The 20240-nt window shown below is 49.7% G+C and overlaps 1 protein-coding gene across 1 annotated transcript in view; it reads left to right on the forward strand.

Annotated features, from left to right (window-relative positions):
* The window catches only part of LOC121441755 (tumor necrosis factor receptor superfamily member 8-like), a 50905-nt gene that overhangs the window by 23152 nt on the left and 7513 nt on the right, over nt 1-20240 (forward strand). The window contains exons 5-11 of the mRNA XM_041643037.1: nt 1721-1811; nt 2120-2286; nt 4797-4887; nt 5176-5273; nt 10031-10129; nt 10256-10309; nt 18448-18473. Coding sequence (XP_041498971.1) covers nt 1721-1811; nt 2120-2286; nt 4797-4887; nt 5176-5273; nt 10031-10129; nt 10256-10309; nt 18448-18473 — 626 coding nt within the window. The remainder of the gene's footprint in view (nt 1-1720; nt 1812-2119; nt 2287-4796; nt 4888-5175; nt 5274-10030; nt 10130-10255; nt 10310-18447; nt 18474-20240) is intronic.

The following is a 20240-nucleotide window of genomic DNA, read 5'->3' on the forward strand; positions in this document are numbered from 1 at the left end:
TCCGTATCCCAGGACATCTTCTAAGTCACTAGGTAGCGAGGCTGGCTTCAAAACCACAGCAATCCCCCTGCCTCATCGTCCAAGTGCCTAGCTTGTGTGTGTGTGTGTGTTTGTGCTTTATTGAGGACTGAACCCAGGGCCTTACAGGTTAGGCAAGTATTATACCACTAATCAATACTCCTAGCCCAAATTAATTTGTTATTAAAATTAATTTCTAATTTCTTCATTTATCTTTTGAGACAGAATCACTCCGCTGCCCAGGTTGAGTTTGAACTTGTGATCTTTCTTCTTCACACTCCTGACTGTTGGGATTATAGGCATGTGCCACCACAACCAGATTTATTTTTGTTTTTAGATTTAATATATATGTTTAATATATAAATCTAAAAACAATACACACACACGAGTGTTTTGCCTGCATATATGTCTGTGTACCACATACATGCCTAGTGCCCAGAGAGACAGGAAGAGGGTATTGGATTCCTTGAAGCCGGAGTTATAGAAGGTTGTGAGCCACTATGTGGGAGCTTCAGATTGAACCCCATTCTCTGGAAGAGCAGCCAGTGTTTTTAGCTACAAAGACATCTCTCAAGACACATCCTCCTCCTTTCATTGAGGCAGGGTCTCACTAGGTAGTTCTTGACTGTCTTGAAACTCACTAAGAAGACCAGGCTGGCCTGGAACTCACAGACCTGGCTACCTCTGCCTCTCAAGTGCTGGGATTAAAAGGGATGTGCCACCAGCCTTGGCTCTCCTTTTTACCATTTTAAACGTTGTCTCCAGAAAACTAAAGCTGGCACAGTGACCCACAGCACATTCGGTCAGGAGCTCTGCCATGGCCACCTGACCCTTTGACCCTTTTCAGCTCTGGAGGCCCTTCTCCCAGAAGGCAGCTCTCGGGGATAGAGGCTTTCCAGTCATGAACGGAGAAAGAAACTTCTGTTGCTGTGAAGTGCACAGCTAACCATCTGCCCAGAGCTGTCACAGACTTCCTCCGCAAGCACCGAGTGTTTGCAGGACAGACTCCATTAGCCTCTTTCCGTGACTGGGGAGTTTGACCCCTGGAGGTGGCAGTTGAGTAGCCCAAGAACACGGAACATCCTCTTCCAGCCATGACTGGACGCTCTGCTGAGCTTTGTCAACCTCCTCACACCGCTGACCTTGCTGTGGTCACCTGCGCTGAAGCCGTCGGGGCATCTGCTAACCCATGTGGGTCCGTTTCTCAGAGATGAGGTTGGCGCTGAGGTGCAGAAGAGGACCTGCTGTTTGTTGAGCGCTTACTGCTTATTATTACATAGCGCGACAGACCCATTTACACGCTGTTGTTTATGTGAATGGCAGCCTGGTGAGGACTGTGTTATGATCTGCCCGGCATACAAGGCTATGGATACCTGATGTGTGTGTGTGTGTGCGTGCGCGCGTGTGTAAAACGAACGTATGGAGAACAGTGCTGCGTGGCTTCGGGTATGCTGAAGCCAGGGACTCTGTCTTTTCCCACCTCTCATTTACATTTGTGTTTTGTCTGTGAACTGGTAAGCAACCAGCAACTATAGGTTTGCACCCTGACCAATCCAAGTGGAGGGATAGTGAGGAGATACTGGGAAAGCCGCCATCTCTGCGTGGCTACTGTCATCTATGACTGCTTGTGGTGACAGTTCTGCTCCTGGAGACTCTGGGTTCCTCGGTGTCTGTTCTGAAGCCATTGCTGTCCCCGTTGCAGGCACAGCGGAGAAGGACACTATCTGTGAGCTGCCTTCCCCAGGACCTGGCCCCGATTGCTCCAACCCAGATGACTGCAAGACATTTACTAGGTGACTCCTGGTCTCCTTTGCGCCCCTCCGGGTGACCTTTGGATGGGTCACTCTGTCTCGGGGCACATAGGGTAGGGTCAGCTCAGGCTGGCAGGACTCCAGGGTGGTCCACTGCCAAGCTCACTAGTCATTGGAGATTCTGCTGTGTGTGTCCCAGAAGGCCTAGGGAATGCAGCTCTTGCTCTCAGGAGCTCATAGCAGGGCCTATGAGTGCTGAGGCAGGAGCCTCTCTCTATAGACACCCATCCGCAAGCCCAGACCTCCATGGCTTGTAGAGTGATCAGACCTGTGTCTGGCTTCTTCTCCAGCCATGCCATTGCTCAGGCCACACCTACTCTAAAGCCCTCAGCCACCGACAGTCTGAGGAGCTTGCTGCCAGAAGGGAACACCCACCCTATGCAGGAAGATGCTGCTGAGCTGTCGAAGGTTCCAGAGTCTCCGTCTTCCCAGGCAAGGGAGCCCAGTCCAGACCCAGGTACTGTTTACGTGAAGCTGTGGCAGTTTCACAGGGTGTTGCTGTCCGATGAGGGGCCCTAGGTGCCCAGTGGAGACAGAAGAATGTCGCTAGGACACAGCTCCTGAGGCTGAGACTCAAGGGCCGGAGGTCCTGAGAGGCCTATTTCATTCCCAGAATGTCTGAGTGTCCTGCACGCCAGGGTCTGGAACAGGCCAGGGTCTGGAACAGGGGCTGGGTGTCCCTGCTCTGTACTCAGGGTGTTAGTGACAGAGCAGGTGGGCTCTGCCTGTGGCCCCTAAGTGTCCTCCTCACCTCTCTGTTTTGTTTTAAAGATTTATTATGTATACAGGGTTCTGCCTGCATGCATACCTGCAGGCCAGAAGAGGGCGCCAGATCTCTTTGTAGATGGTTGTGAACCGGCTGTGAGCTGCCATGTAGTTGCTGGGGATTGAACTCAGGACCTCTGGAAGTGCTTTTAACCACTGAACCTTCTCTCTAGCCCCCGACCCCCAAGAAATGTTAATTCTTAAGGTGCCTTTGTTGTTGATTTTATTATTATTTTGTCTTTTTTTTTTTTTTTAGAGAGAGAGAGAGAGAGAGAGAGAGAGAGAGAGAGAGTTTTCCTCTGTAGTACTAGCTGACTCAGAATTCATTATGTAGCCAAGGTGTCCTGGTTAGGGTTTTTTTTTTTGTTTGTTTGTTTGTTTTTTTTTTTTTTTTGTCTACTTGATACAAACTAGAGTCATCATTTAAAAAAAGAGGGAACTTCAACTGAGAAAATGCCCCAACCAGATTGGCCTGTGGGCAAGTAAGCTTGTGGGGCATTTTTTTGATTGTAGGTGCGCCCTGCCCACCATGCCTGACTGATTTTTTTTTTAAGGTCAAAATCTTAACAACAAACAAAACAAAACAAAAAAACCTGTAACGTTACCAGGTCTGATGGTGCACAGCTTTAACCCCAGCACTCAGGATGTAGAGGCAGGTGGATCTCCGTGAGTTTGAGACCAGTCTGGTCTACACGGTGAGACCCTGTTTCTGTTTCACCCCCCTACTCAGCCACTCACGCACCTGTCGAGCTAACCAACCAACCAATCACACACCAATTTTGGCTGAATCCACAGCCTCTCATTTCCTGTGGAAACAAAAACAAAACCTCTTCTCCAAAGGAACATATCTTTTGACTCAAATTTTAAAGTCAAAGTCAAAGTATTTTCAAAATATATATGTTGGATTAATCCAGCAGCATTTATAATCAAATGTCTTTTAGCAACTTTTGCTCCTTCCTCAGTCAGCAAACAATTTAAAGACAACACAATAACATACAGTGTCCAGATTCTCTGTGTATTTTCCACCTTCATGTGGTTGATTTTGAACTCTATTTCTTTTTTTTTTAAATATTTATTTATTTATTATGTATACAGTATTGTCAGTATTCTGTTTGCATGTGTGCCTGCAGGCCAGAAGAGGGCACCAGATCTCCTTACGGATGGTTGTGAGCCACCATGTGGTTGCTGGGAATTGAACTCAGGACGTTTGGAAGAGCAGTCAGTGCTCTTAACCTCTGAGACATCTCTCCAGCCCTGAACTCTATTTCTTTTATTCTTATTTTTAATTTTTGGCTTTTTGAGACAGGGTTTTTCTGTGTATCTTTGTCCTGGAACTCACTCTGCAGATCAGGCTGTCCTTGAACTCACAGAGCTCTGTCTGCCTCTGCCTCCCAAGTGTTGGGATTAAAGGTGTGCACCACCACACACCAACAAAACAACCAGTGATTTCATGTGGCCAATGCAAAAATCAGTTGATTTTTTTTTTTTTATGTAGTAACTCAGTGTGCGCTCCATCTCTGTGGCAAGAACGTATCTTTATAAAAGAAAGGGGTTCTTTTTAGCTCTCATTGGGGAGATTTTTGCCTGCAGCTGCTTGGGCCTGAGGCAACTGATCGCCCCAGAAACTGCTCACCTCACTGCAGCCAGGAAGCACAGAGAAAGGGAGAGGAGGGGCAGGCTCTCTTTCATGGATGTACCCCTCAGGACCTCTCTCCCTTCCTCTGGGCTCTGAAACTCCACTCCCTTCGTGTGTGTGTGTGTGTGTGTGTGTGTGTGTGTGTGATATGCATCTGGAGGTCAGAGGATGATCTGCAGGAGTCAGTTCTGTCCTTCCACTATTGGGTCTTAGGATTCCACTTGGCAGGAATTTTCTTTACCTGGCCTTAGACTTCTTTTAAATAAAAGCAGAAGCTGCCGGGTATCATTTCTATACAACCACAACCTCTCCAATTTGATCTTTCAGAGCACAATCCCAATGGTCTTTGCCAGCTGTAGCCAAGAATTGTGTGTTACAGAGGACTACGACCCACTGCCTCCAAATGTTTCCCACTGCCCCCACCGCCTCCTACTGCCTCCCACTGCCTCCTAATGCCTCCCACTGCTGCCCATAGCCTCCCACCGCCTCCCACTGCATGTTGGTCAAGTCTTTCCTAGAGATTCAGAGTCTCTGTTACTGGTTCTAATATATCATCATCCCTACAGATAATGCAGAGATGAATATGACCTTGGAGGTGCTACCTTCAGGGACCCTTCCTGACTTCAGCACCTCAGAAAACAGCGAGGAGCCTGCCAGGTGATTCCTAACCCCTCCTGTAGGCAGGATGGAATGGCCCCTGTATGCTCAGGTATTCCTCAGGGTGGTCTGGGCTGTCATCAGGTCTGTAGGTCTTTGGTGGGATTGGGGGGACACAACTGTGTGTCTGTCTCTATGATGACAGGATTGTAAAGCCAGGTCTAGAAACTCAGTCCCTGCCCCCACAATGCCTGACAAGACTGTGCAGATGCTATGGGTTCCCAGGCCCTCTCTGCCTCACATGGCAATTGTGATTGTTACCCCTGTCCTGGGTTTCCTTTGGCACAGTACCGCCTCTACCCTGAGCCTCCTGGTGGACGCCCAGACCAGCAGCAGGCTGCAGCCCACTTCTCCCTTGTCCACAGGAACACCTTTTCTGGATCCAGGTATTGATTGCTCATTGTCCAAATCCGGGGGGTGGGGAGGGGTTTCCTTCCAGGACTGTGGCCTCAGGTGGAGGTGGAAAGAGACTGAGACTGATCTCAGCTTTCTGCCTTCTAGGGCTGCAGCGAGGCTCTGTCCCTTCCTAATACAGTTTCATTCTTGGGACAGGACTTTTTTTCTTGACTTCATCCTGATGACCTATAATTGATACTCAAAATAGAGTTGCTAGGCTATGGCTCAGTTGCTTGAGTATTTATCTAGAATGCTCTCAGACTCTGGGTTTCATCCCTACTAGGGTATACAGGGTAATTAGTACCGTATATCTATAATCCCGGTGCTGAGCATGGCAGTGTGTGTCTGTATCAGTGCTGAGCATGGCGGTGTGTGTCTGTATCAGTGCTGAGCATGGCGGTGTGTGTCTGTATCAGTGCTGAGCATGGCAGTGTGTGTCTGTATCAGTGCTGAGCATGGCGGTGTGTGTCTGTATCAGTGCTGAGCATGGCGGTGTGTGTCTGTATCAGTGCTGAGCATGGCGGTGTGTGTCTATAACCTCAGTGCTGAGCATGGCGGTGTCTATAACCTCAGTGCTGAGCATGGCGGTGTCTATAACCTCAGTGCTGAGCATGGTGGTGTGTGTCTGTATCAGTGCTGAGCATGGTGGTGTGTCTGTACCAGTGCTGAGCATGGCGGTGTGTGTCTCTATCAGTGCTGAGCATGGCGGTGTGTGTCTCTATCAGTGCTGAGCATGGCGGTGTGTGTCTGTATCAGTGCTGAGCATGGCGGTGTGTGTCTATAACCTCAGTGCTGAGCATGGCGGTGTGTGTCTGTATCAGTGCTGAGCATGGCGGTGTGTGTCTGTATCAGTGCTGAGCATGGCAGTGTGTGTCTGTATCAGTGCTGAGCATGGCGGTGTGTGTCTATAACCTCAGTGCTGAGCATGGCGGTGTGTGTCTGTATCAGTGCTGAGCATGGCGGTGTGTGTCTGTATCAGTGCTGAGCATGGCGGTGTGTCTGTATCAGTGCTGAGCATGGTGGTGTGTCTGTATCAGTGCTGAGCATGGTGGTGTGTCTGTATCAGTGCTGAGCATGGCGGTGTGTGTCTGTATCAGTGCTGAGCATGGCGGTGTGTGTCTCTATCAGTGCTGAGCATGGTGGTGTGTGTCTGTATCAGTGCTGAGCATGGCGGTGTGTGTCTGTATCAGCATGGCACTGTGTGTCTCTAATCCCGGTGCTGAGCATGGCGGTGTGTGTCTCTAATCCTGGTGTTGAGAGGTGGAGGTAGAAGAAGTTCAAGGTTGAACCAGTGAGATGGCTCCCTTGCCATCTGCCCTGCCCAAGGATGCAAGTTCAAGGACCTGAGTTTGATCCCCAGAAATTATGTAGAGGTGGAAGGAGAGTGACTCCACACACCTAACACACATGTGCACGTGCGCACACACACGCACACACATACACAAATAAGAAAAATTCTTTAAAACCAAACAAAAAACTCTAGGTGTGGAGGCACATTGCTTTTAATCCTAGCACTCAGGTAGCAGAGGCAGGAGATCTCGTAAGTTCAGAGCCAGCCTGGTCTACATAATGAGTTCCAGGTCAGACAGGGCTACCTAGTGAGGCCCTGTCTCAAGAAAAAAAAATCGTTGTTAAAGGTTACTTCTGCTAGGTAGCCTGTTCAAGGCCATCCTGGCCACAGGAGACCGTCTTTTAAAAAAGAAGTTATCTGAATGACCAGGAGCTTAATTTCTTTCGCCGTCAGTTTCCTCAGCTGTAAAATGGAAAGCGAGTAGGGACCCGGGGTTGCCAGCACGTAGCACAGGTGTGGTCTGCAAATAGCCCTAGGCGGTTGCTGTTTGTGCAATCGACAGTTTTAGGACTAGCAGTATCAGTTATGGACACAAGATGGCAGTAGTTCTCAAGTTAACAGTTCTCAGCGTACTTTGTGTCTCAGCTGGCAAAGTGCTTGCCTAGCATGACAGAGGGCCCCGGGCACCATTCCCAGAGTCACGTAAACCGGATGTGGTAGGACACACATGTAATCCCAGCTCTGAGGAGGTGGAGGTAGGTAATCCTGAGATCTCGATCGTCCTTGGCTACATAGCAAGTTTGAGGCTACCCTGGGTCTTGGCCCAATACCAAACAAAGGCTACTTGAGCAGTCACACCTGAGACCTGTACCCAACTAGCAATAGAATAATTAAGATCACCAGAGTAGGCTGTGTAAGGGCTCAGGCGTGGGCTAGGCTGGGTTAGTGGTAGAGCACTTGCCGCAGACGCATTATGTACTGTGTTTGATCCTTAACTCTGTGTGTGTGTGTGTGTGTGTGTGTGTGTGTGTGTGTGTGTGTGTGAGAAGGATGTGGGATACTGAAGTCGCCTGGCCTGGCATGACCGGGCTGGTGACTCTCAAGGTGGCTTTGGACAAGCTTCAGTTTCCCAGTTTCTCAAAGCCCTCTGAGCCCTTTGGCTTTGAGAAAACATGACTCATTTATGTGTGATGTGTGTGTGTGTGCACATGCCCATGCCATGGTGATGTGTGTGTGTGTGTGTGCATACCCATGCCATGATGCATGTGTGTGTGTGTGTGTGGCATGCCCATGCCATGATGCATGTGTGTGTGTGTGTGCATGCCCATGCCATGGTGATGTGTGTGTGTGTGTGCATACCCATGCCATGATGCATGTGTGTGTGTGTGTGGCATGCCCATGCCATGGTGATGTGTGTGTGTGTGTGTGTGTGTGTGCATGCCCATGCCATGGTGATGTGTGTGTGTGGCATGCCCATGCCATGGTGATGTGTGTGTGTGTGTATACCCATGCCATGGTGATGTGTGTGTGTGTGTGTGCGCATGCCCATGCCATGATGCATGTGTGTGTGTGCGCGCATGCCCATGCCATGGTGATGTGTGTGTGTGTGCACATGCCTATGCCATGGTGATGTGTGTGTGTGTGTGCACATGCCCATGCCATGGTGATGTGTGTGTGCATACCCATGCCATGGTGATGTGTGTGTGTGCGCATGCCCATGCCATGGTGATGTGTGTGTGTGTGTGTGCATGCCCATGCCATGGTGATGTGTGTGTGTGGCATGCCCATGCCATGGTGATGTGTGTGTGTGTGTGTGTGTGTGTGCATACCCATGCCATGGTGATGTGTGTGTGTGTGTGTGTGTGCATACCCATGCCATGGTGATGTGTGTGTGTGTGTGTGTGTGTGCATACCCATGCCATGGTGATGTGTGTGTGTGTGTGTGTGTGCATGCCCATACCATGGTGATGTGTGTGTGTGTGCATGCCCATGCCATGGTGCATGTGTGTGTGTGTGTGCATGCCCATGCCATGGTGATGTGTGTGTGTGTGTATGTGTGTGTGTGTGTGTGCATGCCGATGCCATGGTGATGTGTGTGTGTGTGTGCATACCCATGCCATGGTGATGTGTGTGTGCGCGCATGCCCATGCCATGGTGATGTGTGTGTGTGTGTGCGCGTGCGTGCGCGCATGCCGATGCCATGGTGATGTGTGTGTATGTGTGTGTGTGCATACCCATGCCATGGTGGTGTGTGTGTGTGTGTGTGTGTGTGTGTGCATACCCATGCCATGGTGATATGTGTGTGTGTGTGTGTGTGTGTGTGCATGCCCATGCCATGGTGATGTGTGTGTGTGTGTGCGCATGCCCATGCCATGGTGATGTGTGTGTGTGGCATGCCCATGCCATGGTGATGTGTGTGTGTGTGTGCATACCCATGCCATGGTTGTGTGTGTGTGTGTGTGTGTGTGTGTGTGTGCATGCCCATGCCATGGTGATGTGTGTGTGTGTGTGTGTGCATGCCCATGCCATGGTGATGTGTGTGTGTGTGTGCGCATGCCCATGCCATGGTGATGTGTGTGTGTGGCATGCCCATGCCATGGTGATGTGTGTGTGTGTGTGTGCATACCCATGCCATGGTTGTGTGTGTGTGTGTGTGTGTGTGTGTGTGTGTGCATACCCATGCCATGGTGATGTGTGGAAGCCAGAGGGCAACTTCTGTGGAGTCCCGTGTCTCCCCCCTCCACCCCTGTCCCACCTTTCCACGGAAGGTTCTGGATGTTGAGCTCAGGTCAGGCTTGCAAGGGCTTTGCCCTCTGAGCCATCCCACCAACCTCTCATTTGTTTGAACGGAGAGACCACATGCTGAGGCCGCTCTGTGCAGCTCTGACCCTGAGCCTGCCCTCAGGAGCTGACGGTCTCAGAGAGTTTGCCTAACCAGCTTCTGCCCTCCCTATCCCAACTAGCCATAGCTCTCGGCCTCCTGGAGTTCAATTCCTTCTTTTTCTCACTCTTTTTTTTGTTTATTATTTATTTTATTATTTAATATGGGGTCTCCCTATGTAGCCTTGGCTGGCCTGGAACTAGTTATGTAGAGCAGGCTAACCTCAAACTCAGAGATCCACATCCCTCTGCCTCCCTAGTGCTGGGGTTACAGGCGTGCGCCACCGTACCTGACTCATTCTGATTCCTTGAGGCCTTAGTTTCTCACCCTCGAAATGGTTTGTTTTTCTTACTTTCTGAGTTAGCTGGTCAGCTTCCTGGAACCAGGTGAGGGAGGGCAAGCAGAGAAAGGCTGAATCAGATGGTCCATCTTGGGACCAGAACTGCTCACCTTGGTGGGACCCATGTCCCTGGAGAAGGAGGAAATGGGCTATGCCTGGGGCTGTCCTCTGTGGCTGTAGGAAAGGGCCCTGGCTCCCAGCTGTGCACAGAGTACAGGGTGGCACTGTGTTTCAGGGCCCATGTTCCTCTGGCTGGCCATGGTGATGCTGCTCCTTGGCTTTAGCTCCTTCTTCCTATGTCACTGGAAGGCCTGCAGGAGGAGGATCCAACAGAGTAGGTGCTTGTGTTCTGGGGTCCTGGAGAGGGTGGCTGCTTTATGCGGGCCTGCCGTGGGTGCCTGCCCTGCCTGTCCCTACCCTGCTGCTCACCCCCTAAGCCCCACTCTTGATATCTTTACAGAGTTTCGCCTGGACTACCTAACCCAGACCTTCCAGCCAAAGATGGAGCAGGGGGGTGAGTATCTGGTCATGCAAAGACTGCCTGGGCCAGATGGACAGGTGCGAGGCTGTCGTGGGCTCCGGGGCTGGGCCGACTCACACCAAGACACTGTCCACCAAGGGGTTTTGAAATAGAGAAGTTTCATAAGTACACGCGTGTACCTCCTAAGCACGCCCCAGTCAAGGGGGTTTTTGTATTTTGATGGTTTCAAGCTTGTTTCCATGAGCTGCCAGGCACGGCTTATTGAAACCAATGTTTGCTTTCTTGACATTTTTCTAGTATTAGAGTTTCCATTGCCGTCAGTTAATTTTTTTCTCTCCAAACATTCGTGAGAACAGTTTTGTTATAACAAGAAAGACAGAAAAAAAAGAAAAGAAAGGATGAAAAAAAAAGGCAAACAAAATACCCAAAGAAGCTGGGCTTACAGAGAGCCGAATGAGTCTAGGTTCAATATTGTGTCTGAGCCTGGTTTTGAGCCTGGTTCCACTGGGTCCCTTGATGTCTGGGTTTCCAGGGCTGAAATGAGAGGGAGTTTAAATCAGGGTGAGCACACATGGTACAGATGACGATAACCTAGGCAGGGATGGGCATGGCCAGGGTAGGGTGGGCATGGCCAGGGTAGGGTGGGCATGGCCAGGGTAGGGTGGGCATGGCCAGGGTAGGGTGGGCATACCCTGAGCAGCACGGATCTGTCCTGGAGCAGTGGGTTGAGAAGGAACATTTATTCATTTGTTGTCATGATCTTATCTTCAGCGTAGGCTTTGTCTGGCGATAGGCTCTCCTAGATTTTCCAACCTTCCAGACAAGTGTGACAGCTGGTAAGAGTGGACAGCTGGAGGGACAGGCATATGTGTTCCAGTGTCCTCACTCCTCCTCTGCAGGGAGACTATTGTTCCCCTGGTGGAGGAATAAGAGCAGGAACCTAAGGTCAATACAGGCGCAATCAGGTGCCCGTCACCCATCATCTGAATTGGTCCGACATTATGGCAAAGTGTCCTTGGTACCTTCGCAAAGGACAGACATCATCTCATTTTACTCCTGGGGTGGCCTTTTCGGCACCCACCACCACTGCCTTCATTTCTCAGATGAGCTGCGTGAAGCCCAGGTCAGCTGGTAAAGGCCACATGGGAGCGGACAGCAGGGTAGAGATTTGGTGTTGTTGTTGCTGGGGTCTGCATGAGCAGGGTGTCTCTCGCTGGGGTCTCCATGAGCAGGGTGTCTCTCGCTGGGGTCTCCATGAGCAGGGTGTCTCTCGCTGGGGTCTCCATGAGCAGGGTGTCTCTCGCTGGGGTCTCCATGAGCAGGGTGTCTCTCGCTGGGGTCTCCATGAGTAGGATGTCTCTCTGTGGGTTCTCCATGAGCAGGGTGTCTCTCTCTGGGGTCTGCATGAGCAGGGTGTCTCTCTGGGGTCTCCATGAGCAGGGTGTCTCTCTGGGGTCTCCATGAGCAGGGTGTCTCTCTGGGGTCTCCATGAGCAGGGTGTCTCTCACTGGGGTCTCCATGAGCAGGGTGTCTCTCGCTGGGTTCTCCATGAGTAGGATGTCTCTCTGTGGGTTCTCCATGAGCAGGGTGTCTCTCTCTGGGGTCTCCATGAGCAGGGTGTCTCTCTGGGGTCTCCATGAGCAGGGTGTCTCTCACTGGGGTCTCCATATCACAGCTGAGGAGGGGCTGTGACAGCCCAGAACAGGCAGTCAGGTTACCATTTTTTCCTATTTTTATCAATTAATCTTGAGACAGGGTTTCTTGTAGCTCAGGCTAACCTCAAACTTGCTATGCTGCTGAGGATGACCTTGAAGTTCTAACCTTCTTGCCTTTGAAGTGCTGAGATTACATGAATTGTGCTGGCATGCCCAGTTTATGCATAGCTGGAGATAGAACCTATGGTCTCATACATGCTAAGCATGCACTCTTCAATGGAGCTACATCCCCACCCTTCGGTCCTTCCCCTCAGTCCTCATTTTAATATGCACCTGAATACCTGAATGCCTTGACTGTTTTTGATGTGTATATGTGTGTGTGTGTGTGTGTGTGTGTGTGTGTGTGTGAGAGAGAGAGAGAGAGTTTGAGTGCAGTTTACTGCAGGGGTTTACAGGTGGTTGTGAGCCACTTGACATGGGTGCTAGGAATTGAGCTAGAGTCTTCTGGAAGAACAATATGTTATGTGCTCTTTTTTGTTGTCTTTTTTTCTGAGGCAAGATTTCTCTTTGTAGCCCTGGCTATGCTGGAATTGCACCTTATAGACCAGGTTGGTCTTGAACTCACAGAAATTCACCTGCCTCTGACTTCTGAGCTGGGACTAAAGGCATGCCTGGCTAAGCAGTAGTGCTCTTAACCATGGAGCCATCTCTCCAGCCCCTACCTTTTTGTTATCATGGAAAGATAGAAGCAGAAAAAAAATTCTTTTGCTCTGATAGAATTTCAGATTTCCAGAAGTTATAAACACAGTACGGGAAACTTACCTTTTCCAAAACAGTTTTGAGAGTTTCTTACCAGGCTTGATTTCTTATCACTCTTGAATAGCTCCCTGTGTATTTCCTAATAACCAGGGTGCTGCAGTACCATCAGAATCAGAATTCAGCCTGCTCCATCACCACCAATCAGTACTCAGGCCAGACTCTGTTTGCTTGTTTCTTCTTCTTCCCGTTCCTCTTTCTCCTCTTTCTCTTCCTCCTCTACCTCCTCTTCCTTCTTCTTTTCTGGTTTTTGAGATAGTGTCTCTCTGTGTAGTTCTGGAACTTGTTCTATAGACCAGGCTGACCTCGAACTCACAGAGATCTGTTAACAGAAGTTTCTGTCCCACCGGCAGCTGGTCCTGCAGCTCTTCAGTCCCAAAGAAATACACAGAGGCTTATATTGATTATAAACTGTTTGGCCCATTAGTTCAGGCTTATTATTAACTAGCTCTTACAACTTAAATTAACCCATAATTCTTGTCTATGTTTAGCCATGTGGCTTGGTACCTTTTCTCATCTTGCTTCCTCTGCATCTGCATCTCTGCCTGTCCTTTTCCCAGAATTCTCTTAGTCTGGTTGTCCTGCCTATACTTCCTGCTTGGCTACTGGCCATCAGTGTTTTATTAAATTAATACGAGTGATAAATCTTTACAGTATACAAAAGCATTATCCCACAGCAGAGCCCTGCCTGCGTCTGCCTCTCCAGTGCTGGGATTAAAGGTGTGTGCCATTACACATTACCAGACTGGGTTTCTCGATGTGTCCTAATGTCTGTGGCTTGGATCCCATGCTGCCATTGGTAAGCAGGTCTATGGGGTCCCCTCTCATCTGGGTCAGTTCCCAGGCTCTTTCTATGGTATCATGGCCTTGACACCAGGTAGAGTCGTAAGCTGATCTGGCCTGTAGTCCTGACCTAGGTTCAGTCTAATATTTCTCTGAAAATGGACTTGGGCATCAGTCTTCTGCAAGGGCTCTCTGGGGAGCTTCCTGCCAGGCATCCATCTGTTGCCTTCATGGTGCTTGGAGCTCTCTTGCAAGCCCGTCAGCCAGCCAGACCACACTTTGATAATGACTTGGTAATGACTGTTAAAGGAGGGTTTTGAGACTGTGCCAATGACCCCTTCTGCTTTTTATCATGCTTTTGTTTCTTGTTAGTGTATTTGTATCTGTGTGGACTCATGGGTTTCTTTCATTATTTTAATGTTGCCATCATTGTAGCAGATTCTTGATCACTATCCCAGAGCTGGGAAGCAGGAATCCCTCAGGACATGTCCTGTCCTCTTGAGTTGGCATTACCTTTTTTGTGTTTTTGACTTTTTGAGATAGGGTCTCACATGGCCCAGCTGTCCTCAGTCATGGTATGTAATTGAGACTAGCTTTGAATTTATCTGTTTTTATGTTTATATTTATATTATTTATATTTGAGACCAGTTCTCACTATGTAGCCATGGCTGGTATGAATACAGACAGGGATCTACCTGGTTCTGCCTCCCAGGTTGCTGGGGCTCCAGGTGTGTACCACCTCGCTATTTTGAGTTGCAGGGGATTGTCCTCTTCTCTGAAGGCCTTTCAGGTGACCTCTCCTCCTAGGCCTGCTGGGTTCCCAGTAGCTAACTTCTACCTTGGGTTCCCAGTAGCTAACTTGTACCTTGGGACTGCCCTGCCTCCCACAGCTGTGTCAGGTCAGGACTGGCAAGGAGAGCTCAGGGAAGGGCGGGACAGAGCTTTGAATCCTGCTTCTGCACTCAGCACTCACGACTCTAGCCTTCGGAGCAGCTCAGGAGATACCATTGCCCAGGCCACCGCTGTACATAATGTCCTGGACTCGCATCCTAGGGCGCCGGATGGATTTACGAGAATATTGTGATTGTTCCAAAAAACCAGGAAACCAACAAATGAGGACAAGCAGGCTAAAGCAAGGGCTTGAGGGGAAGAGTGCTTGGGCAATCTGAACTCTGCCCTTGGCAGGATCCGCTTTGGATCTTTCTCAGAGTACTCATGGGTTGAAAAGGACTGTTGACAGATGCTGGGGCCTCCTAGATTCTGCCTCTTAAGCTTTTTTTTTTAATTTTATTTATTTATTTACTTTTTGGCTTTTCGAGACAGGATTTGTTCTGTGTAGCCCTGACTGTCCTGGAACTGCTCTTTAGACCAGACTGGCCTTGAACTCAAAAATCGGCTGCCTGTGCCTTCTGAGTGCTAGGATCAAAGGCGTGGATTCTCCTGCCTTAGATTCTGTCTTTTTTTTTTTTTTAACCTTGATGTTAGTGCATGCTTGTTGCTGAGAGTTAGAATCTATATTTTTCTTTCCCCTGTTATAGAGTGTCTAAGCTGTGTTAGCCTCCAGGGCTTCACAGGTGTCCTCAGCACCCTTCCTCGACACAGGGTTTCTCTGTGTAGCCTCAGCTGGCACTCACTCTGTAGACCAGGCTGATCCCGAACTCACAGAGATCCACCTGCCTATGCCTCCTGAGTGCTGGGATTAGAGGCATGTGCCCGGCTCAAGACTTCACTTTTTAGAAGAGTTTTAGGATAAAAGAACTCTCTTCATTCTGCCCCTGAGTTCTCCCTGAAGTCCCATCACAGCTGCGGGAGGCAGGATAGACATTTACTGGGAACCCAGCAGGCTTAGTCAGTGGGTTCGTTAGGTAAAGAGATGGCCTGGAAGGCTCCAGAAAAGAGGAGAGCAACTCAAAAATATCGCGGTGATAGACACTTGGAGCCTCATCACTTGGGAGACAGAGGCAGGTGGTATACGCCTTTAATCCCCACAGAGCCAGGTGGATCTCTGTGTGTTCATTCCAGCCAGGGGCTACATAGTGAGACCCTGTTTCAAAGCCAGATGTATTGGTACATACTTGCAGTATCAGCACTTGCAAGGTGAGACAGCAGGGCCAGAAGTTCAAAGTCATCCTCAAGTTAGTTTCCAGCTGGAGACTACCTTGTCTTACTCCACCCCGTCCAAACAGAAAATAACGGAGTTCCAGTGTGCCCGTGCCCAGCTGATTTCATTATTGACCTCTTATATCGGGGTGGTACATTTACCATAGTTAAATAAGTTTAATTTTTTAAAATGCATATGAGCAATTGCTTGCACGTATATAACTACAGGGTGCCCAGTAAGGTCAGAAGGGGGCCCTGGATCCCTTGAAATCAGAGTTAAAAAGGTTGTGAGCGTCATGTGGGTGCTGAGAACCAAATCCCAATCCTCCGGAAAAGCAGCCAGTGCTCTTAACCTGCTAGCCACATCCCCAGCCCCAACTATTGTGATTAAATAACAAAAGACACCCTTTATTCTGTCTTTACTTGTTTTACTTTAAGGTGCCAGGGACCCTTCTTACACTCAGTCAGACATCTCCTTAGCCCCCCACTCTCTCCCACTCCCCACCCCCGCTGCCTGGCCTGTAGCAGCTTCTCAGACTTCCTTTTGACCTAAGTGGCCTTTGACAACACTGGTCAGACGTTTGCAAGATTCCCCCTGCTGGGACTTGTCTAAAATTTATTTTGTACAGTGAGACCGGGGTTCTGGATTTGGAGGGGGAAAACCTCAGAGCTCAGAGCCATGCTCATTGCACACACCCCAGTCTCCAGATGACTTATCACAGAAATTCTACTCTGTGTGTGTGTGGTATGTGTAGTGTGTGTGTTGTATATGTATGGTGTGTGTGTGGCGTGTGTGTGGCGTGTGTGTGATGTGTGTATGGTGTATGGTGTGTATGTGGTGTGTGTGGTGTGTGTATGTGGTGTGTATGTATGGTGTGTGTGTGGCGTGTGTGTGTGTGTGTGTGTGTGTGCGTGCACATGCTTGCTCCTGGAAGAGTTCTGCCTTCACACTTGACAGACAAAGGTTCTACCACTAATCCCCCTCCCCCACACCACCCCATCCCTACCTGCTGTTCTGAGCTCTCCATCCTATCTTCCTAAACCCCTCTGAAGTTGGCCAGGGCTGTCCCATTTCCCAGATAAAAAGGCTGAGTCTTAGAGTTGTGAAGTAGAGCCGGATGCCCTCCACGGAGGTGGTGTTGGGTTAGCAGGCCCAGTCACACTGGTGTTTGACACTTGGTATCTTTTCAGCTTTGAAGTAATTATAAACACTCCTGCTTTTATCTCCACTAGTGTGACTTCCTGAAGGTGTGGTCCCTACTGGGGGGGGGGGGAGCCTGGTTCAAAGGCACCAAGGGTGCTAGCCAGGAGGCCCTGTAAAGAGAGGGAGCCTACTTACAGCTCTCAGCCCTTATCTCACTGCTTCTTCCTCAAGACAGGGCTCAGCATCCTTTGTTTATCTTCTTGATTCTTTGGCAGAAGCTTTTTTCTTCTCCAGGTTCCCACAATGACTTGACACCATATACCAGCTGGCTGATTGCAAAACTCAGGATTGCTTCCAGAGGACAAAGATTTAGTTTCGCTGATGTCACGTTTAAAATAGCCAGTTAAATCCTGTCCCATAAAACGAGAATCAGACAAAATGAACACACCATGGGCTGGAGAGACGGCTCAATGGATCAGAGCTGGCTACTCTTCCAGAGGACTGGGATTCAATTCCTCGCACCCACAGGGGGACTCGCAACTGTCTGTAATTCTAGGTCCAGGGTATCTAACACCCTCTCCTGGTCTCCCTGGGTACCAGGCATGCGTGTTGTCCACAAACACACATGCAGGCAAAACACTCACAGAATAATAACAAAATCTTGGAAAAACCAAGCCCATTCAAACAGAACTTGTGTCTCAAGCCAGAGAGTACCTGAAGCATTATCAGTGGCTTGGACTTGGTGGTTAGTGGTCACCTAAAGAGAACAAGCCACAACTTCCTGAAGTGACCACTCTACCAGGGACAGTGGTTACCAGATTACATAAGCAAGCACCTTTGCTAACCTGAGACTTGGTCATGTCACTTCATGAGGTGGTTGTTCTGAGCATCTCTCTAGCCCATTTCCCTGCCAGACCGCTAAGAGCTCATCCCAAGCTTCAGCGGCCGCGTGATATTTCTGTTATCGGTTAATCTGCTGTGCACAGGTCAAATGGAATTCAGGGTCAAGCTGCTAAGCCAGAAAGCATGTTCTAGAAGCAGCTCCTCTGGCATGATGGCTTTCCTGCCATGGTTGGTTTGTCAGTGTGAATCCGGTTGGCATCACAGGGTCCCTAGATGGCCTCCTGGGAATCAGGAAAGGCTCTGTCCTCCTGTGGTATGGTCCTGGTGGACCTGGGGTAGCTTGTGTTAGGTTGGGCTTGGTAATGGGGCCACTTCCTTCTTTCTCAGGCGGCTGGCGAGCTATGGTTAAATGTCACCATGCTCTTGGGTAGTTGGTCCTTATTTAAGACAAAAGGATACTGGGGTGAATGGCAGGGGCTGAGATGATCAGAGAAAGGTTGGGCCCTGAGAACTGTGGCTCAGGCATCTCCAGAGTCCTCAGAAGCCGCCTCAGGGTGGTACAGAGAAGAGAGGCAGACAGAGCAGGGCCCAGCCTGGCCTCTTTTGGCTTGTGGAAGGGAAGCCCCAGCTCATTCCCTCTTCAGAGACTGGCTTCAGGCATGCCAGGGGTTCATCCTGAAAATTTCTACTGCCATCCTGGGGGCATGAGCCCTGGGGTGGGCAAGGCTCAGCCTCACTGAGATCCTAGGGTACTGTCTGGCAACAGATGGGGAGTGCTGCAGGGTGTCAAACTCTTTTTGGTGACATCACTACTTCTTTTTTTCTTTCAGATTCCAAACCTATTGAAAACCCAACTGTAAGTGCCATTCTAATACCCCCCCCCCATTCCTCCACCCCCATCACCCCCACTCCCCCCACCCCCGGCTACTGTCTTTTTGTTTGACTTCACAGATCTGTGGTTTCAGGGCTGCTGGGCCTTAGGAAGACAGGAGACCTTTCTCCTTCCTTGACACCCAGGGTTCCAGATTGTGGGAGCTAGGAGCCCAGGGGCTTAGCCTGGGGCCCCATGGTAGGACTTGGCCCAGGACAGAGAGCCCCACCCCACAGCAACCTCTAGCACCTGGCTCGGCCCCAGGGAATTTCCACCAGGACTGCAAACAGCAGTTTGGTTTGGGCCACTTTGAGGTCCTAAGTCTGGGTTGGAGGGAGGCTGTGATTATTTATCTCTTTACTCTGGAAGGCTTGCCCTCCCAGCTGGCTGACAGACACCAGCCACAGACACTTGCAAAGTTAGCTGTATTGACCGGTTACTATCTGCTAGGCACTCACACTCCTCCCCTGCCCTCTCTCCAGGCTTTGACTGAGTAGCCCACAATGACCTCAAAATCCAGGTGTGCACCACCACATCTGGCTTGCTAGGCACCTTCCTTTGTGCTTTCTAGAAGTTACCTCAGAGAGTCCTGACTCTCAGGCGCTGGTACACTTGTCACATTTAGTAAAAGAGGAAATGGCAGTCAGACAAGTTAGGGGTGACCCAGCTGGTGGCTGCCTTAGAACCCCAGCTTGTACTATGGGACTTCAGAGCAGGTGCTGGGTCCTGGTCCCCGACTGCATCCTTTGGGGGCACCTGCATCACCTCTTACAGAGTGCTCCACGTGGGCCAGGTGCAGGGCTTTGCGGAGACCCCGTTAAGGTTGTTCTGGAGACCTGTCCTTTGTCGGGCTTCCCAAGGGACATGTGATGGTGGGATTGGAGGTGGGTGGGGGCAGGGTTGATGAGAACTTCCTGTGGCCATGTGTTAGGTGCTTATGCTGCAGACAGTTTTCACTTTTTTCCCATTGAGCAAGTTGCTTCTCTCTCTCTCTCTCTCTCTCTCTCTCTCTCTCTCTCTCATAACAGCTACCCCCCCCCCCACAGTTTACGCTTTTTATTTGTAAATTTTGTTTTATGTGTATGGATTTTTGCCTGCACGTATGTATGCGGACCACGTACATTCCTGGTACCTGCGGAAGTCAGAAAGGGGCATCGGCTCTCCTGAAACTGGAGTTACAGATGGTTGTGAGTCACTGTGTAGGTGCTGAGAACCGAACCATGGTCCTCTGTAAGAGCAGCAGCGCTGTTAACCACCGAGCTCACCCCCCCCCCACAGTTCCTATTTATTTATATTTTTTTAGACAAGGTCTTATGTAGCCGAGGCTGGCCTTGAACTTCTGATCCTCCTGCTTCCACCACCCAAGTGTGAGGATTACAGGCATGTGCCATGCCTGGCTAAAATGAGTGGGTTTTTTTATTTGTTTGTTCATTTTGGTTTTGGTTTTCCTCTTCTGGGAATCAAATCCGAGTGCTAGGCAAAGCGCTACAGTTTTGAGCTTTATCACCAGCCCTGGCCTTCAAGTCATCGTAAGAGAACCAAGATGACATAGATCTGTCCTCTGAACCCCTCAACCTGGGTTCCTTTGAAGTCTGAAGGTGAAGGTCGCAGAGCAGGTATCTCATTTCCCTTTGCACTAAACTCATGAACTTGAGAAACCAAACCAACACAGTTCTGAGTGAGGATGTGGCTTTTTTTTTTAAAAAAAAAAAAAAAAAAAAGAACTGTATTAGGATACAGTTAAAGACTTCT

This window comes from Microtus oregoni, unplaced genomic scaffold (genome assembly GCF_018167655.1).
Source record: "Microtus oregoni isolate MIOR12 unplaced genomic scaffold, Mior012 000081F_ref0000091, whole genome shotgun sequence".
Lineage (NCBI taxonomy): Eukaryota > Metazoa > Chordata > Mammalia > Rodentia > Cricetidae > Microtus > Microtus oregoni.